Source organism: Scyliorhinus canicula, chromosome 4 (assembly GCF_902713615.1).
Source record: "Scyliorhinus canicula chromosome 4, sScyCan1.1, whole genome shotgun sequence".
Taxonomy (NCBI): domain Eukaryota; kingdom Metazoa; phylum Chordata; class Chondrichthyes; order Carcharhiniformes; family Scyliorhinidae; genus Scyliorhinus; species Scyliorhinus canicula.
In genome coordinates this window covers 174,914,475-174,941,756 of record NC_052149.1, presented here as the reverse complement: position 1 = coordinate 174,941,756, position 27,282 = coordinate 174,914,475, and the positions used below count along the sequence as shown (strand labels likewise).

The following is a 27,282-nucleotide window of genomic DNA, read 5'->3' as shown; positions in this document are numbered from 1 at the left end:
TCCTACGTTTAAAGGTTTGTAACAGTGTTTTGGCTTGCCCATTCCAGTGTTGAAGGCTGTCCTAAACAAAGGAACCATCAAGGGCATCTGTGAATGTGTTCCTCTGTGCTATTTTCCGCTTGCTTGCTCTTATTGATTAATTCTCTTTTAATTTTTAGAAGAATCAAAAAGGGAAAATATTGAAATTTAATTTAAAATATTGCAACTGCAGGAAAATACTCTGGGAACACATCAGCTTTTCCGAATCCAAACCAAAAATGTGACATTGTAAAAATGTAAGTGCAGCCAGTAAGTTCGATACAAGTGTAAATGTTGGTATCAAGTGCTGAGATGGAGCACCAATCAAGAGTCACAATTCAGAATTTAAGTCGATGGGGGACAAAGAAGGGGTGTGACCCAAAACGTAGATGTATAAGAAAGCTTGACTCTGTGCGCGTGGTTCTCTTCTTTGTTCTCTTTCTTTTGCCCCTCTGGGCTTTCTATTTCTCTTTTATGTTTGAAATTGTACTAAATATGTTTTGCAATAAACTCAATCTCAACCTACCAACAGACCTCGACTTTTACTAGAAAATAAGAGATCCTGCAAAGGGCATAGTTGTTGAGTACTTGGCAAAAGGATTAGAGGGGAGCTGTGGAGAAAGAAATTCACCCAGAAACTGGTGGGGCAAGAAACCACTGCAAAGGGTGGTAGAGGCAGAAACTCTAATCACATGTAAGTAGTACTTGAATATGCACTTGTAAGTGCTGTAACATAGAAGGCTACAGTCCAGGGGTTGGAAAGTGGGATTAAGTTGACGAGTTCAAACATAATGGCCTAAATGGCCACTGTAATTTTTTATAACTCGCTCTGGTGAGCCTGTGACCAATTCTACGTGGTACACTTCAGGAAGGATGTCAAGGCCTTGGATGGCATGCAAAGGAGATTTACTGGAATGGTAGGGGGTGAAAAGCCATTATGGGGGGGCAACTAAGAAACTAAGGTTGTACTCAGAGCAGAGGTGTTTAAGGGGAACTTTGATCAAGGTGCTTAGAACAATGATGGGTTTTGATACAGTAAATAGAAGTTGGTTTCCAACCTTCTGCCACTGAAAACAAAGGACACAGATTTAAGGTAATTAGCAAAAGAACTAGCACCAACAGAAGAAACTGCAAGCCAGTGGCTGTGATTTTGAAAGCAGTGCTTATAAATTAATGGCTTCCTTTTTAACATCTCATTCTATGATTCTGTAATACCCAATTAGAATTATTTTATGATTTAAGTTTTTGAAAAGTGTGCGCGCAAAATAAGCACATTTTTAAATATCCTGTATTCCAAATCTTTGCATTAGCTATCAAAGTCAGAGTTGTTACAGAAAATATTGCAGGACAGCAACAGTATTGCCTCAATAGATTTCTGGATCTTTAATTACTTGCTGCCATACTTATACAAACTACAAACAAAAAAAATTGGCCAGCTTCCCCCCCCCCACCCAGAAAAAACCCTTGTGGCTGTCAGGTGAAGTGGCAAATTAAAAATCTGTGGATGCTTATCCAACAGAAAACTATGCAATATCCAGAATTATCAGTAGTCTTAAAGGAATAAGCTTGTCATTAGTGACCCTGCATTAACTGTTGCACTCTGACTTTAGCTCCCAACTCATGTGACACAAACTTTCTGAACCTTGTGGTTAACTGGGGATACTTATAGTTTGCAAAAGAGAATTCCACTGTGTATTTTTTGGATCAATAAAATAAGTAAAGCTGTTTCTTAGCTATCCTGCAGTTTTTAAACTGTGTTTCTAAAATGTTAAATTGTTTCTGTGGCTGCAAACAATTTGTAAATCCAGGTTAAAAGAAAAACAATCAAGTATTTTCCGTGCAAATAAAAATAGCTTCAAAGTAATGTTTCCTTAAGAATTTTGTGATACCTGGGTTAAGATATTTATGTCCAGTTTTAGATTTGTGTCCTATGTTGGCACCTTAAAGTTAGAATATTCCTGACAAATCTGACCCGAGGGTTCCATTCCTGCAAACAGGCACTCTTTCAGGTCAATAGGAACTCAAGTGTTGAGAATATATTGCCAAAGGGTGGGCAAGTCACCAGGTACATTGGCTTGCACAACCACAACAAAATTGTGTGGAGGGGGGAGAGGGGGCTTTCATAACCAATACTTCAACACTAAGTGGGTGATGAACCCAGTCTTCAAGTTCATCAAATGCAACGAGGTTCACTGGTGCTTGACTTTTCTTTCTCATCACAGTCTTAAAGCCCTGATGAGTAACATCAACACTTAGTAGAAAATGATTTTCAACATACAATTTGTGTGCACCCCATTAGATGAGAGATTTTACATGCCCAGTTGAAATTTCTCAGTTTCAGGTGGGCTTCTTATATTTGATTTTACACTGTGCACGTTAGCGCAGTGGGTAGCACAATTGCTTCACAGCTCCAGGGTCCCAAGTTCGATTCCCGGCTTGGGTCACTGCCTGTGTGGAATCTGCATGTTTTCCCTGATTCTGCGTGGGTTTTCATCCAGGTTCCTCCCACAAGTTCCGAAAGACATGCTTGTTAAGTGAACTGGACATTCTGAGTTCTCCCTCAGTGTAGCCGAACAGGCACTGGAGTGTGGCGACTAGGGGCTTTTCACAGTAACTTCATTGCAGTGTTAATGTAAGTTTACTTGTGACACTAATAAAGATTATTATTATTATACTGCCACAGAAGCAAATTCGTATTTTAGAGTTAGAGTTAAAACATTGCAGGATAGCTAAGCAACTTGCACTTCATGACTCTAGGTTAATGGATCTTTTCTTCATTGGTTTGAACAGATTGTGAATGTGCTTGATCGAAAAAAGACAAAATGGAATTCTCTTATGCAAATTATCTGTACCCCCAGTCAAAGGCCGTTACTTATAAAGAGGTTTACTGAGCAATGTATTAGCATCATCCTTTCAACAACTCAATAACATTCACTGCCCGACATCATGTTGCATTAAGCAGTCAACATTCATTAACCTAGAATTTTGAAGGGAAAAAAGACATTGCTGTCCTCTTGGATACAAATCCGGTTAGGAAGCTAAGCACTCAAAATGCACTCAGCTTTACAACTTATGGACCACTATGATACTGAATACTCCAGTAACTAGGTTCTAGACAGGAAACCACTTCCAAATATAAAAACAGTATTCGATTCTAAAGTAGATTCAAATGCAGTTGTCTCTCACCAAATAGTTCATTTTATCCATTAAAGCAGTGGGACAATTGGTGTGGTCTTTAGCTCATAATGGAACAAAGGAAAATACTGTCCAATTGTTGGATTATGGTCAATTCTGTGGTAAAGCTGGAGTAAATGTTTCCTGCACTTATTCCTTTATCCTGTCTGTTCCATCTTTTAAAAGATGCTATTGCTACCTTAACCTCAATCATTTGTTTTTTATTTGTTTCCATCAAATTGTTGTGGAAATAGTGTTTTCCCCATATTTAGATGTATAAATATCAGGTCTAAGTTGAATCATATACCAAGTCTAAAGTAATTTAAAGAGAGGAATTCATACCAGATGGTGAAGTTCAATTAACCATTATCCTCCCTCTTCAAACACCAATGTACAAAATAGTTTAGTTGAATAGATTCTTGACTATCTGCCTGATTTAATACTAAAAACTGGCATGTCATCAACTATCTACATTGCCTCAAAATTTACAGCTTCATTTTTCAAAAAAGTCATACTGCTACCAACCTTTCATGTTGCTCTTGGACTTCTCAGTTTGCTTGCCTGTAGGGGTTTGGGCCTGCTGCCCTTGCCCACTAGAAGAAGCTGCCTGTTGTGCTGCCTTTTGCTTCAACATTGTCCAGTCAAAGGTATAGTCATACTGATGATTTAAGGTTCTAAAGAAAAAAAGTACATATGACATGCTATGTGACTAAATCTAAAAATGTTGAGAATTCTACTAGCAATTCTTTTTAGGGCCATTATTTGAATTTCAATTCATGCAATATTTTTAAAAACAAGCTACTCAAAACCCCAGGAACATTGATAGAGAAATAGTCACCTCCTATTCAACTGTCTGCACAAAGAGGATGCTGCCAATGTTACAGTAAAGGATGCAATATTGGAGATATCAGGAGGTATGAAAAAGAAAAACACTCAAAAGGATTGCAACCACTCCAAGTAGAAAAGCCACCTTAATGCAATGCATCCCAGGTTATAAAATGAATGAGGAAACGGAAGTAGTTCAGGTCACAATCTTCCAATCCTTATTAAATATCAAGAGGTACCAGAGAACTGGAAGATTGCAAATGTTGCAACTGTCCAAAGGAGAGAAGAACCCTGTAACTACAGGGTTACAAAAGTGGCATGGAACCTCAAACAAGAACTTAGGACAAAGCTATCACTGGAAAGATACAAATTAATAAACAAATGACCAGCATGGACTTGGAAGGTAAATCATAATTTTGTAACTTCTTTGAATTTTGATGAAGTAATGGGTAATGCAATTAATATGGTGCGCATGGACTGTCAAAAGATGTTTGATAGAGCGCCACATAATGGACTTCAATCTTTCTAGCAAACCTATGGGATAAATGGAGATTGGTAAAGTGCATACAAAATTAGCTAGGAAAGCAGAGAGCTATCAACTATTCTTTTACAGACTGGAGGGAGGTATGCAATGTTCCCAAAGGGTCAATATTAGAACTGCTCTTTTTGATATATTAATGGCTTGGGTGTAATTTTCAAATGTTAACGAAACACAAATAGTAAACACTTCAAGAGGATAAATAAGCAGAAATATGGCACTTGAAACTAAATGCAGAATTGTGATGTGATACAATTTAGCAGGAAGAATAGGGAGGCACAATATATACTAAATGGCACAACTGTAAATGGGGTGCAAGAGCAGAGCCTGAGGGTGAACACAAAATCTTTAAAAGGTAGGACTATAAGCTAAGGAGACTTTTTTTTTTAATGGGGTCTTTGGCTTTATAAACAAAAGCTAGATAGTCATGCCAAACTTTCATGAAGCACTGGTTAGGCTTCAGCTGGAGTGTTCTGGTCAATCTCCATTTAGAAGGGATAAATAAAAACAGGATGCAGAAAGATTCACTAGAATAGTACCAAGGATGAGGGGCTTCAGTTGCAGGGTGAGATGGGAAAGCTGGGGTTATTCTTACAGTAAGAGATTTGATGGTGAGGCTCAGAATAATTGTTTTGGTACAGTGAATAAGGAGAAATGGTTTCGAGTGACAATGAGGGGTAGAAAAACTGCCGAGTTATGATCTGAAATGCAATACTTGAAAACAAATGAACAGATTAGATAGCAGCCTTCAAATGGAATTGAATAAATAGGTGAAGGGAACAGGTTCTCAGGGAAATGGTCAAATAGCAGTGATGTGTCCCAATTAGTCCCACATAGGCCGAATGGTCTCTTCCTTTGTTGCATCATTCTAACTGCAGTTCTTTCCAATATGTGGAAGATGAGATTATATCAATGTACCTAATTATACATTTAAGAAAAATTGTGCAGCATATTAGTAGCAAGATATGAAAGCAATCTTTTAGTAAATTCCCAAGTCCTCCATTTTTAAAAATGATTTTTCCAAAAAGTGCACTGTGGTTTCACAAGTCACCTGAAAAGAATGCGGAAAAGTTGTCGAAGATACATGTAATCTGGTGCTTCTTCAAAACGTAGTCCACGACAGTAGTTCAGGTACATTGCAAACTCAGCGGGGAACCCCTAATATAGAGAGGTGAAAGAGTTAACTTTCTATTCACATAACATTTTTCTACTGAACAGGAAAGGATCAGAATCCCCTTTTGAAAAAGTTCAACAAATTTAAATTTTCTACATCATCTTCCTCTGCCATATCTTGGAGCCATCACACTAAGTTACTCAGTTAGTACAAGTTGGAAGATCTGGTAACACTTGCAATGCAAGGCATCATCAATCCCTCATCGCTGGGAACACCACTGCTCAAAATGTCAGTTGATCTTTATTCAAGCACCCAGTTGGAAGATTTAAAAGGCACTTAAGCATAAACAACATTAAAAGAAAATGTTATTACCAGATTCAACAGACTTAGAAATAAAACCTACCTTACACAAAACCTCAACTGGTGTGGACATCTTCTTCTCACTAATCTTCTCATATTTCTGCTTCTTTGTGGCTGCCTGTAGAATAAACATTTGAGAATGGTCTGAAGTGCACAAAGGAGTTGAACAGCAAAATCCAGCATGAACATTTTATAAACCAAGCTAAAAAACTGTTGGCAAGTTCTGATGGTCAATCAAGCTTAAAGATAGTCATGCAACATTGATATCAAGGGCAACATTTACTTTTTAAATAAAAAAGCAATTTATATACTGAAGTCAGGACCTGCCCATTAATATTAATTGTAATTATTTGGGCGTGGTCACAATTTGAATGCTTTAAACTTTTGTTGCATTCTAGCTGTCTATAACCATCAAGGAAAGATCCCAAAAAGAGCACTAGTTAGTGAACAAATTTACAAAGTTGATGAGATAAATACAAAAATAAATACTTGCAACCCCCATCCGAAAACAAAGACTGGGGCAAAGCAGGTATTTCAAAATTGCTTACCAAGGACTCGGTGGGTGCCAAGACACACAAACCTTATATTAGACTGGAGACATTAAAGGAAAATAAACAGGAGCAGACAGTAGTTGTCTGATGGCGTCAATTAGTTCAATAGACGAGCAATGACTACGTCAAAATATATGGGAGGCTTTTGGTGTAGGAGTGGCACATAGATCTGGTTCAAATGATTGTTAGAATCACTTTGCATGCAGTTGCAATAGCACTTGTAATAACAATGCTGAGGTTCAGCATGTGATGAGAGAAAGGTTTACAAAGATTCACTATTATAATATAAAAAAGCAAGCACCATGTACAGAAATGATATGCAACATGAAAGCAATATTTCCAATTTTTGTTTATGGAATATCTCAGCTATTCGAAATACTTTTTTAAAAATGTCAGACCAACACCAGGTAGACGAATGTAATAAATATGTTATTGCAAAACAAGTATTTTAAATCTATTAAGCAGTATCAATGTATTTCCTTTAAAGGACTGCACAATTCAAATGGTTTGCCAAAAACATTCAGAAGAAATAGTTTACATATAGATTTCCTTAAATTATAAATGCTTGAAGTAGGGCTTGTTCATGTGCTGTATGGTTCTTTGTATTCCCATCATACAAATGTAGTCTATACCTAAATACTTAAAATTGCAGGTCTTTACCTTCACTTAAACTTACTGATACTGAAAAAAAAAATCAAGCAACTTTTCTTGCATTTAAACTGCAAACAGCAATTTGTCCCAGAGCAGGGCGTATTTACTTATGCTCGAACAAGATAAGATGCTTTTGGTATTCACCAAATGCACAAGAACATTCCAGTTCCATATTGAGCTGCATAGAAAGACAGGGCAACAATTGAACTGGGAAAGAAATAGCAGGGGTGAAGGTAGTATAATCTACCTTTAGTGGATCATAAAGTTGATGTTGGAAGAAGAGAAATCTAGTGAGGAACAAGCTGTAAGCCTAGTGGTAAGGTCACACCTGCACCTAGTTCATATTCCATAATGGTTCCAAAGATGCTGGTGCCCTGCTCATTAAGTTGAGAAGTAAATACTCCACAAGCAACAACTGAGGAGCATGTTCTTACAGACTTGATTTGTTGCCAGTCTCGGGGGCTTCTTGCCTGACAGACAGTTAGCCAAGCAAAACAGTTTCTGAAATAAATGTTTACATCCTTATGATTTTTTTCTTTATAATTCAGAATAAACCGAATGCATTCAGAAAGTTGTAATAAAAATTTGCAAATCACATCTAAGGCTCCTTCCCCAAAATCTGCACCGAGGGTTTTCTTCAAAGATACAGAATTAATTCATTTCCAAGTATATTGTTACAAATCAATTGAGTACACAATAACAAGGAAGCCTTACTATAATTGTACAGATCTTTGATGTGACAAGAGTACAATGCATGGTTTTGGTTCCATATCCAAGGCTATACTTGCAATAGAGGCTTCCAAGCAAAGGATCACTAAATTGGTTCCTGGGTGACAGGGTTGTCCTCTGGTGTGAAGTTGAGCAGATTGTGCTATGTTCTCCGGTGGCAAGAAGAATGAAAGTGAATCTCATTAAAATATTCAAGATGCTAGGGAGCTTGATAATGCAAACATTTGAGGGGATGTTCCCTCATTGGGGAATCCTGAACATGGGCCGGGCCACAGCCTTAGGAGAAGCAGTTTATCATTTAATCTGAGTTAAGGAGAAACTTATTCATTCAAAGCTATGTCAATCATTGTAATTCTCTTCCAATGGTTTGATTGTTGAGTATATTTAAGGCGAAGAGAGATTTTTGGTCTCAAGGCATCAAGGGTTATAGGAAGCAGACAGGTATGTTGTGTGGACGAAGATCAGCCATGAATATATTGAAGAACAGCAGAATCACAGGGCCATATGGTTCACTTCTGTTCCTAATTCTTACATTAATTTCCTCAGCTATTAAAAATACAGCAAAATTGATTACAAAAATCAAATCCAAATAATCCCAATCCATGCAATGTACATTAAGTCACACCTATGCTGCTATTGAATTATTTCCAAAGTCGCCTCTGGATTTACCTTCAATCCTTGCCATGGAAGGCTGGTTCTGTTGAAGTACATCAGTACATATCCTAGAGATTCCATATCATCACGACGACTGGTGGGAAAAAGTTAAATGTCTTAGAGTTTCCTTAATAATTCAGAGTAGTGCAGCACAGCTTGGATCCTGACTTAGATACTCAAGCCAGGGAGAACAGGTTAATATCAGTTGACATTTCACTACCCAAATCACAGGAACAGCTCCAGGGACCAAGAAACAACACAAAATCGAGTCCTCCTATGCAAAGCATAATTAGTAATATCTTTGAACTTTTAGAAGGATTTACAGATGAATATTTTGTAATAAAATATCCCACCCAGCAGGCATTTAGTTGCCCCGACTGCAAACATACAGATCTGTGCTCCTTTCAATTCTAATGAGGCAACAGCTGGCTTGTGCCAATCTACTAGCAAATCCCACTTGATTATTCCATTGATTTTTTTCAACTCCTAGCCATGCCTAATAGCTGCCCCAAAATGTTTTGCCCTCTTATTTTTGCTATCCCTTGTTACTTTTGTCAACATAATTTTTCATAACCACAAGCAATATCCACTTTGGCATTATAAGTCATCACTGAAAAAAAGTGCTGTAAAACTTCAATTCAGTAGACACACTGGCTACACGCTGATCCAGTGATAATCTTAAAAATCTATCTCCACAGTTCTCAATGAGCCATAAAACACTGTCCCCATACAACTCCAACTCACCTCGGCTTTGGCGAGGAAAGGGGCAAATTGAAAAATAAATGCCAAATAAAAATACCAATTTAAAGATGCCATTCATTACTTCCAATCATTTAAAAAATAACTAGGCAAAAACATCACCCAATACCAACGTGGGCTATAATATGTCCCAAACCACCGCATGCATTGCACTTTTGGGATGATAGGCAGAATAACATCCAAAGTTGTTTTGTCACGTTTAGAGACAGTTTGGATGCAGTGCAACTGGGTACCTGTATTTCATTTTAAAAATGAGATCAAGTCAGCATAAGCAAGTACAGCTAAAAACCTTCAAACATCTCTACATAAAGATGTATTGCATTCCTCAGCTGACAAGCCTACATACAGCCAGAAGTTAGCAAGCCATTTTACAAAAAATTATTCCAAAGGTTAATGCAACCAAGGAATCTTTGTAGATGTTAGGTATAGTTAAAAATAAAAGAGCCAATATCTCCATCTTCAGTAGAAAAAGCAACCTTTGCATCCCTCAATAAATCAGACGTTCCTTTACCAAATTGTTGGGATATTCTATTCCATAATAATCAAGTTCAAGAGGAAGAATGCAATTAAAAAAACTAGTTTGCTGTTTTTAAACCCCACACACAACCAAAATGAAAATCAAATAACAATGCTAATCACAAACCAGTTATGTCCCTGCATGCTAATCAATACCAATCCTAATTGGTCGCCACATTAGCAAAAGGATGTGGATGCTTTGGAGAAGGTGCAGAGGAGGTTCATCAGGATGTTGCCTGGTATGGAGGGCGCTAGCTATGAAGAGAGGTTGAGTAGATCAGGATTATTTTCATTAGAAAGACGGGAGATTGAGGGGGGACCTCATTAAGGTCTCCAAAATCATAAGAGGTATAGGCAGGGTGGATAGCAATAAGCTTTTTCCCCCAGAGTGGGGGGCTCCATTACTAGGGGTCACGAGTTCAAGGTCAGGGGAAAAGTTTAAGGAAGATATGCGTGATACATGTATCTAGACAGATACATGAATGGGCAGGGAGCAGAGGGATACAGATCCTTAGAAAATAGGCGACAGTTTTAGATAGAGGATCTGGATCGTTGCAGGCTTGGAGGGCCAAAGGGCCTGTTCCTGTGCTGTAATTTTTCTTTGTTCTAATCAGTAACCAGTTATGCCCCTACATGCTAAAACATTCTTTGGTTTAAAGTGAACAAAATAATAATAATAATCTTTTAGTGTCACAAGTAAGCTTATTAACACTGCAATGAAGTTACTGTGAAAATCCCCAAGTCACCAGATTCCGGCACCTGTTCAGGTACACTGTGGGAGAATTCAGAATATCCAGTTCACCTAACAGCACATCATTCAGGATTGTGGGAGGAAACTGGAGCACCCGGAGGAAACCCATGCAAACACGGGGAGAAGGTGCGGACTCCGCAGACAGTGACCCAAGCCGGCAATCGAATCCAGGTTCCTGGCACTGTGAAGCACACCGACTAAACTATTTTTTTTCTTGAAATAAATTTATCCTACAAAAATTGTCAAGGTTTTTAAATAACATTTATTTGAGCACATTCAAGAAAATGGGAAATACTGCAATCAGTCAACATATCAAAAATTAGATGCCGAATTGATACAATTAGAGCATATGTATGCTAGATGGTGAAGGCAACATGTCATGAATGGAGCTAAACAATCCCAGAACCAACAGATCAGATCAAATCTCTGCAGTCCCCTCACAATGAATGGTGGCCGACAATTAAACAGGTCCCATGAAAATCCCCATCCTCAATGGTAGTGGAGCCAGGCACAGCAGCACAAAAGGTGGTAGCATTTGGAGCTATTTTCATCCAGTACTGCTGAGTGGATGACCTATCTTTCTCCATAGCTTCTGATTCACTCCATGTGATGAAAGAAATGTCTGACCACATTAGAATCAGGAAGGTGATGGAAGCTAGCAATGTGCCAGCTACAAAGACATTTGCGATAGAATTATCTTTTTCCCCTTAAACAGTGCTACCCAATGGCACTTACTATATACCAGGTCAGCTGCAATCACTTTAGCTTCTGCCAAAACCACTACTCCATGCCTCATTATATTCTTGACTCAAACATGGCAAAACACAGAGTAAAGGCAGATTGAGTGCCTCAGACATCAAGATAGTAGTTGGCCTCAAAATTGAAGTGAATGGAAATCGGAGGCTTCCCGCCACTGTCTGCAGTCATATCAGCACAAAGGAGGCCAATCATCTCAGGTCTAGGACATCACTGCAGGAGCTCACATGGCAGTGTCCCAAGTCCAACCACCTTCAGTTGATCCTACAATGACCTCCCCATGTTAAGATCAGAAGTGAGCATCTTTGCTCCAAATGCAGTGTTCACTTCCATTCAGACTCCTCAGATACTGGAGCAGTATGTGTCAATCTGCAACAAAACCTGGACAACATTCAAGCTTGGGCTCGCAAGTAACACTGCACCACACATGTCCCAGGCAAAGACCATCTCCAACAAAAAATAATTCAACAATCTCCCCTTGACATTCAATGGCATGAACAGCGCTGATGTCCCCAATATCAACCGTCTGGCGGTCAAGGACCAGAAACAGAACAGGAACAGTCATATAACACAGTCATATAAATACTGTGGCTACAGTTTTTGCTGGGAATTCTGTGACAGCTCATTCAATATACGACTTCCCAAAGCCTTTCCACAATCCACAATGGGCAAGTCAGAAATGTAATGGAAATTTCCTAATTTGCCTGGATGAATGGAACTCCCAACAACACGAGGTTGACACAATGCATACCAAACGGCAAAAGCAGCATGCAATAGACAGAGCTAAGCAATCCCACAACCAACGTTCTGCAGTTCTGCTACGTCCAGGAATGGTGGTGAACAATTAAACAACTAACTGGAGGAAGAGGCAAGTCCTGAAAGATGTGCTGTTAGGTGGATTGGACATTCTGAATTCTCTCTGTGTACCTGAACAGGCGCTGGAATGTGGCGACTTGGGGCTTTTCACAGCAACTCCATTGCAGTGTTAATGTATGCCTACTTGTGGCAATAAAATTTATGATATTATTACACATATATCCTCAATGATGGGAGAGCCCAGCAAATTAGTGCGAAGACAGAGGCATTTGCAATCTTCAGCCAGAAGTGCAGTAAATGATACATCTTGATCGCCTCCTAGGGTCCTCAGCTTCTAAACTGCCAGTCTTCAGCAAATTCCATTCTCTCCAAATTATGCCAAGATCCTTCAGCATCCAAACCCACAAAACTCCAAGTTTACAGTTACACTACAATTCCCCCTTCCTAGTTTTTGACCTGTATTTACAATACCCCTGGGATTGCTGATTTTCTCAACACCTCTATTATCCATTCCCGTCCTCAAAAGATTCACTTTTCCCATCCAGGGCACTTCCCCACTAAGGTGCACTTCTTCATTCCCTCAAGTCTAATATGTAAACTGGAGTATTTCCTGCACACAACCAGCTCAGCCATCTGTCACTATATCTGTAGTTAAAGTCAAGGTCCTCCAGCACCAATGCTTTGCAAATTCTGCTCCAAGATTATCCTAGTGATCTAAAATCATTCTGGATTTTCTTCAATAACTATACCCAATTTCCACCACTCCCAACTCCAACAAAAGCAAGGAATTTAGATTCCTCTGTCACCAGGATAGGGACCATCCATTCAAGTGCTGCTGCCTTGAACACCTGTCCCTTCCAAACCAAAGTAACAATTTTGGTATTAAAAATATAATTGAATAGCTTACCTCTGTTCAATACCTAGATGTGCATTGATGCTGGCGTAACGTGCTGTTCCTGTGAGATTTTTGTCTTCCCTGTATGGTATGTGTTGTCTTGTCCTGTTGTCACGGTATTTTTTGGCCAAACCAAAGTCAATCAGAAACAGCTGTAATATGAAATACAAGGCAATGTAAAGTGAAATCCAGTATTAGCTTTAATTTTGTAATACATGATACTAATTAAAGAGCAAAATTACAATACTGCAAAACTTCGGCTATAGTGGAGTGTGTCAGCAGGCAGAGAGATACAAAATAGGAAATTCTAATTAGACTTATTTAAAATATGATTTCATTCATGCAAACAAACATAGCCACCATTGGCACTCAATTTGTCCCCCCCCACCCAGAAACATCATAACCATTTCCTTTTAAAGGAGAAAAGTGATGGCATGCTAATGCATGCCGAGTGTAAAAAGATATTAAAATCAAGAGAAGGGCCTGAATTAGTGATGAAGGTGCATCATTTTTCAGGAACATGGTTAAAATACAAAGATTTTCCTCCAGACCTTGGAAGTCATTTGCTTATATGATTTTCAATTTGAATAAAAAACATATTTACTAACAGAGAGGATACAAGCCAAGGCTGCAAAACAGCTAAAAGCAGTCATGTACTCAAATGGAGAAATTGGCACCTCAGCACAAATAATTTTTTTCAAAAAGTGAAAAATTAATGCAAATGAAACATAATTTGCACAGAATACCCCTCCTCTAAGGGGTGTTGACTCATGATAGTCAAATGGCAAAGAGGAGGATGGGGCCATCTGGGCTGTGGGGGGGGGGGGGGGGGGGGGGAGCCAAATGTTTCCTTTCGTGGACTTGGACCTAATCAACAATTCTCATGTTAGAGATACCATTTTCACGTTTCTCTCTCTCCCTGTTTAATCTCTTCAATACTCAGTAGTAACAAAAGAAAGACATTAGATTATGGCCAAAATGTAATTTTTCCATTACTTTTTGCTTGTGCAGTTTTAAAAAACAAAACAAATTGCACATGGAGGTCATTCACATTTTATATGATTAACACATATTGATTCTTAACATTAAGCAAACTAAGGAATGACAGTGGATTACAATGGCCTTTTCCTCACATTCATCCAAGTAACATCCCAACTTCCTCACATTCATCCGAATATCTCTCCACATGAAGTTTGGCTGACCTAAAGTTTCAACATGCATTCACACCAACTACATTTAGCATCTCGGTCCAAGATTAGACACTGAAGCCCAAGGTCACTTTCCTAATCCTGTGATGGCCAGACAGATAAAACATGCCACCCAGTTCAGCACCAAGCTGGACATACCAGAAGACTGGAGATTGGAACTATAGAAATTAAATGATCTGCTGTTGTCATCCAGGAAAACAGCTCCCCAAGGTTCCTAACTACTGAGGCGTGACTCCTGCTGCACGTATGAGCACTGGGAAGTAATAGAACTAGGCTCAGTTCAAATAACCTGCTAATTATTACTATCTAGATTTGCACCAAGAACAAGGACTTGACTAAACAAGATGAATGCCAACACTGGAATTGATTTAACACCAATGGAAGTACAATCTGCACAATGTGCATTTCTGTAACACTTTTGTGATCAGATTGGTCATTCTTCAGCTCATTTACTTTTTTCTCTAAAATGCAGTAACAGTTTTCATCAATTGTGTATAAAAAAATGTAATTTATTTAGGCAACCAATATTTTAAATCTAGATCTCCATCAGCTCCATGTTATTTGTTAGTAATATATTAGAACTTGTATGATACCAACAAAATTTTAGATTTCACTGTACATCCTGGCAAATGTACTGCAACATTAACATACACAAATCAAACTGAACAGTGTTACAGGACACAAATTCAATCCATTTTCAAATTATGCTTGCATATAAAACTTGAATGGTTGAAATCAACAATAACTCACTCTTCAGGAGTATGTTCATATGAAAAGCAACATACTGTGTATTTTGCTCAAGTCTTCGAACATGACCATAGGTGTGTTGCAGGCGGGTATCAGGAGGATTGAGGTGTATCTGGGGTGGTCCCAATCGCTATTGGCATTTTTTTTTTTTTAAATTGAAAATGGTGGCCTTTTAAATGAGAAGGAAATGATGCTGTGTGTAGTCTTCCGGCCATAAGTGGCAGTAGTGAGCAGGCCACGCGCCCGGCAAGTACACTTGACAGCAAGCACCCAATATGTGCATGTTTTTGACACCAAATCGCAGAGGAGGGTTTCTTCTATTTTCTAGCTGCTGGCAAGCAAGGCAAGAGAATAGTGAAGATAAATCATTTTCTTATGGGCAAGTCATGACCAGAGACACAATAGGTAATATACCTATTGGCCAGGATCTTACACCTGAATCTGGAGAGCGTTGCTCAGGGGAATCCTCGCAGGACAGAGCTGTGCTAGCTCTGTACAATCTCTATGGCCGCTGGTTAGCAGCCTACAAAGAATAAACCTAACTCAGGAACAAAGCAGTATAAAGATTTTGAAAGTAGTAGCGTGTGAAAAGTATATTTTGAAGTCAAGTCCCCAGAGTCAGGTATTAACTTCCAAGGGACTCCAAATGAAAAGACTATGCTGTTCTACCTGACCTGTGATAGCACATTAAAAACATGCCAAAAGTCCATGAGGCTCTCAGCATTCTGGAATAGCATCTCCCAAGCGTATCCAGTGCTGAGTAAAATGAGCATATTGTTGCTTTGTCCTTCACGATGACCTGTGCGTCCAAGGTTAGGTTTTCCGTTCTTACAAAGGTGAAGGTAGCACAAAGGAACTGGCTGAAGTCTGCACCCGATATGCGCATTGCCCTATCCTGTGAACCCGATTGGAATGAGATTGTGAGGACCAAGCAAGCCCCCCCCCCACCCCCCCTTCGCATTAAAAACAAGTGTGTCCCAAAGTTGGCCAACATGGCCAGATGGCAAAAGTGGGACCCGGGGAAAAAAAGTTTGGAAAACATGGTTTTAAAACATGGGCACCAAGTGTTAATAGGATTCATTCAATAAAATGACCCGGCATCAAGGCAATTTCCAGGGTGCAAGAATATGCCACAGTAGCACTTCAACTATATGGATAAACGGCAGCCAAGACATTTGAAAATTCAGCAAGGTAGTCATTCTACATACAATAGTGCACACACAGGGTGAAAGATTGGAGGATGTCCAGCTGAAGCCATTTTTAAAAATATAAATACATAGGCACAAGTGCAGTCACCCATTACATCTGATCCAAGGTGGTCAGTCACCATTTCCTACCAAAGTTGAGTCTTCCTAAGGGAGCTCAAAGAATAAAGGACAGTGAAAGGTAAAATGTCCGAAGCTTAAAACATAAAAGATTGCCTCCATTTGAGGCAAAGAAAAACTTCTCTGTAGAGATTTTATGAAACTTCCATCAAATTACTTGGTATCTTTCTGATCACTTGCCATTAAACAAAGGACAAAACAGAGATTAAAAAACTAGCAATATGCAAAATAGACTGCATCTGTGAAAATTTATCCCAAGCACAAAGGAGAAAATCAGTGCATAGAATTCAATTATCCATCAATCACAAATGTTTTGAGGTGACTAAATTGGCGATGCTGCCGGTTTTACTAAATATGTAGCAACAGGAATGCAGACACTTCTACTCCAACATCCACAACTGCAATGGTAAAAGCAATCCTAAATGACATGCGTGTTGACATGCTAGGAAGTGCCAATGGCCTCTCACCCGTCTCCCAATAGACCAATATCCATATTTATTGGAAAAATAAAGCTACTGTTTATTTGTTAATAGAATCTACACAGCGCAGGAGGCCATTCGGCCCATCAGGTCTGCACCGGTCCTTGGAAAGAGCACCCTACCTAAGCCCACCTATCCACCCTATCCCCGTAATCCCAAACAATCTTTGGACACGAAGGGGCAATTTAGCATTGCCAATCCACCTAACATGCACATCTTTGGACTTTGGGAGGTAGCCCACGCAGACGCTGGGAAGTGCAAACTCCACACAGTCATCCGAGGCAGGAATTGAACCTGGGTCCCTGGAGCTGTGAGGCAGCAGTGCTAACCACCGTGTTCTATAGAACAGAATTAAAATTTTACTGCTGATGGCAAGGACAGGAATCCAATATGGTCAATAACCCTCAACTTGTACCATGGTCCTCACATCAACTAGGAATTGATAAAATATTCAGGAATATGGTTTCTCAAGCCATTAACCTCTCCTAAGGACCTTAGTTGCCTCAACTGTGAAGTGAGACCACTGTATAAGATAGTTTGAATGTTTCTCTAGCACCAAGTACAAACACCAGTGACATACTACGGTTTGTATATTCAATACAAATGACAATTTCCATACATTGTACAGATTACTATTTACTGATATAGCCATACCCAAATTATAGCCAATGAAAAAACATGTCTAAGATCGCCCTCCAGCCCCCATGAAAAAAAAAGACTATCTTTATTAATAAAATGAAACTAAATTCAAATTTCTCAGCTTCTTATAACCTTAATATTTCACTTAACTTGGATCCAAAATTTGATTTCACAGAATCACAGAATTTACAGGAGGCCGCCATTTGGCCCATCGAGTCTGCATCGGCCCTTGGAAAGAGCACCCTATCTAACCCCACACCTCCACCCGATCCCCACACTTCCACCCTATTCCCATAGCCCCACCTTACCTTGCCCTTTGTGTCCAGAAAGGGTAAGTTAGTATAGCCAATCCACCCACCCCTGCGCATCTTTGGACTGTGGGAGGAAACTGGAGTACCCGGAGGAAACCCATGCAGACACGGGGAGAACGTGCAGACTCCGCAGACAGTGACCCAAACCGGAATTGAACCTGGGAGCCTGGCGCTTTGAAGCCATTGTGCTAACCACTATGCTACCGTGCTGCCCCCAAAATTTAGACCACCAAAGTTATTTTACTGCCTGAAAAGCTTGTCTGGTGCTGCACTATGTGTTTATTAGACTTATACCGGAGTCAAAAGGTACCAGGTTCAAATGCTATTTCAAAGACTTGAGCGCCAAATCTAGTGCAACGGCAGATTAATGACACCCCATGAACGGATGGTGTACTGCTGGAGATGACACTGTTCAAGTGAGATTTTAAACTGAGGTCCCATCTGCCCTTTCAGATGGATACCAAAGATCCCATAGTATATTCATCCAGTTATCTAGTCAATATTTATCCTACAATCTAAGTCAGTAAAAAAAAAATCTAGTCATTAATACATCGTCAGCTCTGGTAATTTAGCTGCCAGGTTTCCTATATTATAAAAGTGACATTTAATTGGCTGAAAGGGGTTTTGGGGTGCCCTATGGTTTTGAAAGGTGCTACATAGAACATAGAAAAATACAGCACAGAACAGGCCCTTAGGCCCACGATGTTGTGCCGAACTTTTGTCCCAGATTAAGAATAAATTAATCTACACTCCATCATTCTACCATAATCAAAGTACCTATCCAACAGCCGCTTGAAGGTCCCTAATGTTTCCGACTCAACTACTTCCACAGGCAGTGCATTCCATGCTCCCACTACTCTCTGGGTCTGTGCAAGCATTTTAGTTCTGCTGTGTTGCTAATATCGTCATGACCGATTGATCAATTCTGGGCAACAAATCCCCAACATAAATAATGCAGACATGTTAAATTAATTTTGACATTAATTGTTATGACAATGTTACAAGTTTTCATACATAAAGTATCCAGTAGTGTTAATTTTACTGGGGAGCTACAATGCATCCCAATTTTCTAAAGGGTACAACAGGAGTTGCCTGATAGAATTGTCTGCAATTTGCAGTTCCAATTATGTTCATTCACATGAAAATGTTTATGCACACAACTGATTTTTGGTTTTGGTGCATTTAGATTTATTATGCGAAAGGCACAAGTGTCATCTTTGGTTCAGTGGTAACATTTTTGCCCAAGTTAGGTTGTGGAGTCCAGCCTCTTTTCAGAGAGATAAATGTATGATCCAGTGCACAGAGGTGGCGTCATCGTTTGGATGAAATGTTAACAGATTTCCTTGAAGGTAAATGAGCCCATCGCATTGCTCCAAGTGATGTTCCAAGTTGATTTGAGTGATCTTCAGGCCAGAATTTCTCTCAATCACACATCACTATAAAAGGGGTTTGTGGTGACATATGTGCCGAACCTGGCTGTCGTGCAATGGCTGATCTGCAACTCAATTCCACATACCCATCCACCTTTGCCACATTGTTCAATGTCAGTTTAAAAATTGATCTTCCATCAATTGCTATTTGCAGAAGACAGCTCCAAACTTCTATCACCCTTTGAATGAACAAGTGTTTCCTAATTTCACTCCAAAAAAGGTCTGATGCTAAATTTAACCACACCCTCTAAATCCTCGACTTCCCAGATAGTGGAAATAATTTCGCTCTATCCTGTTCCCCACAATATCTTGAAAACATTGATCAAATCATCTTTTAAATTCAAGGAATACAACCTTAGTTTAATTTATTCTCGTAAATTGAGTCTCCAGCCATCATTCTGCTACTATGCAGCCCCACCCAAGGCAAATGTATCCTTTCAAAGGGGCGGTGCCTAGAACTGTTCAGTTCTCTAGGTGCAGTCAGACAGTGCTTTGTATTGCTGAAGCATGACTTTTACTTCCTTGTGTTCAATTCCTTTCGATGGTCACTTAATCTACTAATATTGTGATGTTATGCTTCCATCCAAATTGCTTGAAATGCCTTGTACTTTTGTATCAGCCAATAAGCTTTTTTACATTGATACACAACTGGGAGATCAAAAAGGCACCAAATAGGCTCACTTCGCCTTAATAATCCCTTTTACATTCACCTTATTAGTTATCTACACAATCATAGAACCCCTACAGTGCAGGAGGCCATTCGGCCCATCGAGTCTGCACTGCCCTATCCCCGAACCCCACCTAGGGGCGATTTAGCATGACCAATCCCCCCCAACCTGCACATCTTTGGACTGTGGGAGGAAATCGGAGCACCCGGAGGAAATCCACGCAGAGTCAGGTACAATGTGCAAACCCTAGTCTCCCGAGGTCAGAGGTGAACCAGTCTCTGGCACTGTGAGGCAGCAGTGCTAACCACAATCTGCCAAGTAAGGAGAACTGAAAAGTTGGAATGGAGAACAAATAGTTAACTATTGCAGGTCTCTGCAAAGGCCACAACTTTGCAAAGCACTCAGGCATACTAAAATCTTTTAAAACTTCTGAAAATTCACCTACTGGCTAATGATCTGCCAACATGGAGTGATAAGTCAGGGTAGTCACTTACCTTCCTGCTTACTAAACAATCTCAATTCTATTCTTCTCTTATAAAAATTACTCAATTAAAGCACACAGTGCTTGGTCACCCTACAAGCAAACATTTATACATTATGGCTTTAGCAAACATAAATGTCGAAGCTTTACCCTGGAATGAGTACCTCAAGATAGCTTTATAATCACATCTAAAATGAAACCATTCCCCCTTGTGGAATGCTAATTCAGTTCCAAAGAAAATTCATCATAGCTGGTCAGTTAAATTTATTTCTAAATGTGCAGGTCAAGGTTAATGTATTCAAATTATCTGCTCACTAGGATCACTGACAAAACATTCGTCATCAAAATATTGTACAATTGTTGAGAAGGGTTTCTCTCAAACTCATGCAGTTAAATGTTTGTACACAGCAGTACTAAGGATCCTCAAATGCAAGTAAAGAACAAAAGTTGCAAATTTAAGCATGCAAAAATAATAATAATAGCTTATTGTCACAACTAGGCTTCAATACAATTACTGTGAAAAGCCCCTAGTCGTCACATTCCAGCGCCTGTTTGGAGAGGTCAGCACGGGAATTGAAGCCACGCTGCCAGCATTATTCTGTATTACAAGCCAGTTATTTAACCCACTGTGCTAAACCAGCCCAGCTAGTTGTAATTCTGTTCCTTCATCCACAATATACGGAACACCCCCCTAATTACAAATCTGTAGCCAAAATGACTGAAGCAGTGATTTAACTAGTATTTCACAAGTTAGGAATACTATGCTAGATTTTCGTCATTAGCTGTATCAATCATATATACTTTCATACATACATACTGCAGAATCCAGAGCGCCCCACCCACCCACCTCATTAAGCACCACCTGCCAAACCTGTGGCAGAGTCTGCAGATCCAGGATTGGACTTTCAACCACCACAGAACCGACCTCCCCGGAGTAAGCAGGTCATCCTTGATGCTGAGAGACTGCCCAAGAAGACATACTTTTGCAAATAAATGAAATATTCCTGAATCCAAATCAGAAAATGAACTACTGGTATTAGTCTTACAACACCAGGTTAAAGTCCAACAGGTTTGTTTCGAATCACTAGCTTTCGGAGCACAGCTCCTTCCTCAGGTGAATGAAGAGGTGGGTTCCAATTCCAATGCTCTTGCAAAATTAAGACAATATGACTACCCTGTACCTGAAATGGATATAGACAACAGCAAATTGAAAATAAATCAATCCCATTTATATTCCAAAACAATCATGAGGTAATCTGGCTAGTTTGAATCAGTATCAATTCAAGTGCATTTCGGGATAACCAAGCCTTCAAAGCATGCCACATTTAAGCAACTGAATCTATGACTAAGTTCAGATTACAGGAATGAAAATTCACATATGGCCAAGGTTGCTAGCTCATTACATTGAAAGCCTTAATACTGGCATTTCTGCTTGAAAATGATCAATTTATGGGCAGCACGGTGGCGCAGTGGTTAGCACTGCTGCCTCATGGCGATAAGGACCCAGATTTGACCCCGGTCCACTGTCCGTGTAGAGTTTGTACAGTCTCCCAGTGTCCGATTGGGCCTCACCTCCATAACAAAGAAATGCTGGGTAGGTGGATTGGCCAAGCTAAATTGTCCCTTAATTGGATGCTCTAAATTTATTAAAAAGAAAATGATCAATTTATTGTAAACTGCACTCATTACCCAATAAATACTAGAACTAATAGCATAGCAGCTACATATTGCTATTTAATAAAGCTTCAAAAGGATTAAAGATAAAAATACCAAATAGATGGATACGCGGCATTCAAGATCAGCTGTATATCATTTTAACTAAAACAGTTAAAACCCTTAGTTTTGGGAAAGTCAACATGAAATTAACTTTAATATCCAGTGACTAATTTAAGGACAATTACCTTTTTAAAAATTAATTATTTCACTGGTTGAGTGCATCACTGGCAAGGCCAGTATTTGTTGTCCATTCCAATTAATTCCCTTTGAACAGAGTAGCTTGGTAGGCCATTTCAGAGTGTAGTTAAGAGTCAACCACAATGTGGAGGTCTGGATTCATATGCAAGCCAGATTGGGCAAGGATGGACATTAGTGAACCAGATGGATTTTCCTAACAATCACTTATTGTTTTATGGTCACCATTACTGAGACTAGCTTCCAATTCCAGATTTTATTAATTGAATTTAAATTTCACCTGCTGTCATGCACAAAGATGTGCAGGTTAGGTGGATTGGCCATGTTAAATTAGTCCCTTTTGTGTCCAAAGGGATAGGGTGTGGGAGTAGGCAGACGTAGATACTCTTTCAGAGCATCAGTGCAGGCTCGATGGAATTTTATGATTTGTACAAGTGCCCCAGCATTACTAATCCGGTGACATCAACCCACCATGAATAAATTACTGCTATTAAGAAGGGGAATTATATACCTAAACGATGCAATTCAGTAATTTATTTTCTTATCTCCCCCCCCCACCTATTTACAAGCTCAAACATCCTGGAAATTAAAGTGCTTTGGCCTCATTAAAGAAGTTCACTCTTTCAAATACCACCAACCTTCCCATTTGCAGAGTCTGCTATAAGTGCTTTCAAAATGCTACAAATAATTATTGCAATTCAAGCTATTGGTGAATTGTCGCTGGGCCAAAATCCTGGAACCGCTGCCTAACAGTAATGTAGGTATATCAAGACCCCATGGACTGCAGCAGTTAAAGGCTCCAGCCAACCACAAGCTTCTCAAGGGCAATTAGGAATGGACAATAAATGAGTGTTGCCAACTAAAACACATCCCATGAATGAATGTTTTAAAAATCAAGCAATTTCAAATAGTTTCTATATATGTAAATTTAATTGCTACTGAAGCAGCTCACTTGTGGCAAACCTCTAGTACAAATGCACTTTTAAACACTGTAATTTCTGTTCCAAGATTCCTCATCAGCAAATCCCTCAGTTTTTATCATGTTAAACAAGCCATGGAAAACATTGCAGGAGCTAACTTCACTTGCCTTCCAATTCCTCTATTCATAGGAAACTCCAGTGGAGATAAAATAGACATTATTAGAAGGTCAATTAGAAGTACCTGACCAGACAAATGAAAGCATTTGTCTCATATTTATGGACAGAATTCTATGCTGCATACTGTATTTTATTGTAAATTTTTTATCCACATAATTCAAATGCAGGACAAACCCAAACATCACAAATTGGAAAACGACTGGTCAGTCACCAATTAAGGAAGAATAAATGGAGCAAATACTTCAGATCTGAATTGCAAAAAAGGTCGATTCCACTATGCAGTTAGCTTAATATTCAGCGCACAAACCCTGCTTGACCCTGATTATTTTCTTCCTAGAAATGGGTAACGTTTACCTGTTCCCATGATATACTCTTCTCATTCTTAGAACTTTCATGACAAAGCACCCACTTATTCAAAATGAAATGCTTTACATGCTTTAAAATAGATCACACACCCTAAATTTTGTAAGTATAATGAAGCAAGATCCAAAACAAACTTCCACACATTTGGTAAATGGCTAAAACAATGCTAGATGAGACTGGTATAGTTCATCCAAACACTCATACTAATCCCTCAAAGACGGATAGGAAAATAAGATTTAAAATACTAATCATTCAATCGGCCATTTCTTGGTCATGGGAGAAAACTATTTCTTTTCAATTGTTTTTGTTGAACACTCTTTCAAACTGCAAAATATAACCCCCATTTAAACTTTATATGCCAGTTCTAGTTGCAATTAAAGTATTACTAGAGGTATGAAGGAATGTAAAGTCACTATAGTCAACATGGTGACTAAGTAGCACTCACCCAACACCTCCATGGTGGCTGGTCTGAGTCCCAGTGAAGGCCAACACTCCAACCTGCCCCCATTTTGCCAGTTCTCACTGTGGGAAGCTAACAAATCCAGACTTCAAAGGTGGACACACCTCCTACCTAGCTGGTTCACAAAGCACCAGTGCCAAAGGGGGTCGAACAAACGTGTTTGTTTTCTCCCAGCCAGAACTCAGTCAAAGGGAGGAAGGCTAAAATAAAATGAGTGCAGATACAAAGAAATATAAAAGGTTATACATAAATGGTCAAACTTTAGCCCAATTCTAATAGCACACAAGAGCCAGAAAAGAATTAAGTGAACAGAACTAGAATTTATTTCCAAGCAAGAAAACAAACACGTTTACCATGTATGTCTGAATAATGCCAACACAGATAGTGAGTGGCCTTAAATCTGATTGGAAAAAATGAATTTTGGGTTGGCTCGAGTAGGAGACAGTTTCAGACCTGATTTAATCCTGAGAAAGCTGGATCGTGAGAAGGACTAACAGTCATGCTTCTTTTCCTCTTCCCCACTGGAGATTCTAAACACTGAACAAATGAAGATTGTGGCAGTGCATGAACATTATTGCTGACATAGAAAGGCCAGCGCAGACAGGCAACACGGAGGCTTTTAAGAAGGGGCAGCCAAATGCCATCCATCTTCCCAACATCAACTCTATCAATTTTGTGTTCTAAATTAAACAATAAAAGCAAAACCAACACAGCGCTTTCAAAATGAATTAAAAGCCATTAAAAGTTTAGAAAAACAATTATGTCCAGTATTGGAATAAAATATCCCCAATTTAATCTAAAGTGCAGGGGAAAACAATTACACAAGTGCATCTGCAAAATTGTGTGGCATAACAGCACAAGTAGCAGTTCAAGAAAAATACTTAGCACTGTGCCTTATTAGTACATTAGCTGACATTTGGCAAGCTTAGTCAAATATATCCCGTGGCCTTAAGTTATTAATGTACAAAGGATCCAGGCAATGTCAGAAGATGGATCATCAATATCATGCACCTATCAACCCTGGGCAGGTACTGCTGACAATTCTGGATAATCTTTTGTTGTCCGGCTGCTCTGGTTTCAACTATTTTGTTGCATCTCCATTCAGAAAAGAAAATTATGAAAAGGAGATATCAATATATTACTGTAAATGCAACATTTAATTGATATTAATGACATTGCAAATACAGTAAACAGTTACTACACAGGAGAATGTTTCAATCTTATGGAATTGACAATTTACAAGGGTTACAGTGCTACAAGTTCACGGTCACAATAGCATTACAAATGTTTTTGAATTAAGAATTTTTCATGTATCATGTAATGAATGTCAAGACCTTCAGTAAGGAAGAGGTAGAAGGCATTTCGGTAAAATATTGGGTCAGATATTCAGAATGGTTAATATTAGGCAGTAGGCATGCTGAATTAGTTATTTAAATGAGCAATTCACTGGATCACAGGCACAATTACCTCTCCATTAGATACAGATCTGATGGCATTATTTACAAGTCACACCTACAGAACTGTATCTGTTTTTTCATTAAATACAATTATTTCAATACATTTCAAGTTATTGATCAGCAGTAACAATATGCCTACAGAATACTTAAGACTACAGTGCTTTCTGCTTATTGCATTAAGATTTCCAATTTATTTTTGCTGTAATTTTGTCACCCAAATCTTCCCTTTTTGCAAATGTAAAAAGCCCATCGACAACTGAGCTTTTGTTACCTTTTCATTTCTCCCGAAATAAGTTGCCAAAATAAGAGACAAACATGCCTCTTTACAGTATCGTCTCATAAATTTTGACCATTTCTGACATTCAGAACAAACTATGGCAACATATTGCCTTTATGAATTCCAAGTCAATATTGGATGCATGTCATTTACTATCCATCTATTCGTATAAAAATAATGGAAATGACTTTTAGAATCTGAAAATGCACCCCCCCTTTACCCCTGGAGTTTGATTTCAAGCTGCAGGACTGCTCCAAAGGGAGTCATTTTGCACTAACACTTGAACATTGAAAAGGAAATAGGAGACTATTAAAGCCACAGAAGGTGCCTAAACCAACCTGACCACTGGATGATCAAGGTGGGAATCATGGTTGATAATCATATTTTAAATCAAGTTTGCACAGGCCAACTGTAGCTTCTTATGATGCTGCCCAACTCAGATTAGCTAATGCAGCACCAAGTTAACGTAGAACCCAGCTACTATGTATGGTTAAACTACCTGCAGGTCAAAGTAGAGAAAGAATTTTGAACATGCTACCTCGAAAGATGTAATTACTTAACATGGTGGCTGTCCAGATAATTGAGATTTTAAAGAAAGTCTAAATTAGGCCAAGGTCACAGCTGGACCAAAATGGTTACCCGAGAGAAAGTTCACAGAAACCAAAACTTGTCTAAAAATACCACAGGATACCTCAAACTTGAAAAGCAGCAATGACGAAGTAGTTAGAAAAGAGGGAACTGAAGACAGAATCAGTTTGGGTTGTACTGTAACTGCTTTTAGGTTGACAGTAATAAGGAATGCACTGTAATCCATCATGTAGTCCATACTGTATTATGCCAGTTTACTGGCACTTATTAATAAAAGCGTGGTCTTTATTAAAGGAAGTGTGTCTGCTGGAGCATATGAACTTGAGCTGTAACCTGACTGCTGCTTAAGATATATTGCAATTAGATATATATTGTTAATAGGGCGAATTTCAACACTATCTGCAATTATACTACAAAAACAAACTGAACTAATGTTGATTAAATGCCAGCTATGGTCAAACAAACAACTGGGATGAATACTCTGTCAAGCCTAGCAACTAATAAGTCAACACTGTTCAACACCACAAATGTAATTTAATCCTTGACATAATTGAGATAAAAAATATAAATTGCTGACAAAAAAAAACTTACAATACACAGACAAGACTAACAAGGTTTCATTTAAAAATAACTCATTTTGTCCCCTTCATTCAAGTTGAAATTTGCTAGAACAGGTGGCACAGCCACCCAGTCCCAGAGTGGCAGATCAGCCCCTACAATTCCCTGAGGCAGAA

The 27,282-nt window shown here is 39.0% G+C and overlaps 1 protein-coding gene across 5 annotated transcripts in view; it reads right to left on the bottom strand.

The window, feature by feature from the left end:
• csnk1a1 (casein kinase 1, alpha 1) overlaps positions 1-27,282 on the bottom strand; it is a 58,402-nt gene that overhangs the window by 13,060 nt on the left and 18,060 nt on the right. For 2 of the 5 annotated variants that reach the window (XM_038795577.1, XM_038795581.1), the window contains 7 exons: positions 24,680-24,763; positions 13,120-13,259; positions 8,630-8,708; positions 6,073-6,147; positions 5,607-5,713; positions 3,718-3,866; positions 1,077-1,085 (listed from right to left, as the gene is read on the bottom strand). In XM_038795577.1, the coding sequence (XP_038651505.1) occupies positions 1,077-1,085; positions 3,718-3,866; positions 5,607-5,713; positions 6,073-6,147; positions 8,630-8,708; positions 13,120-13,259; positions 24,680-24,763 (643 nt within the window). Of the gene's footprint in view, positions 1-1,076; positions 1,086-3,709; positions 3,867-5,606; positions 5,714-6,072; positions 6,148-8,629; positions 8,709-13,119; positions 13,260-24,679; positions 24,764-27,282 lie in introns of those variants that run through there. The other 3 variants (XM_038795578.1, XM_038795580.1, XM_038795579.1) reach the window with 3 other exon arrangements.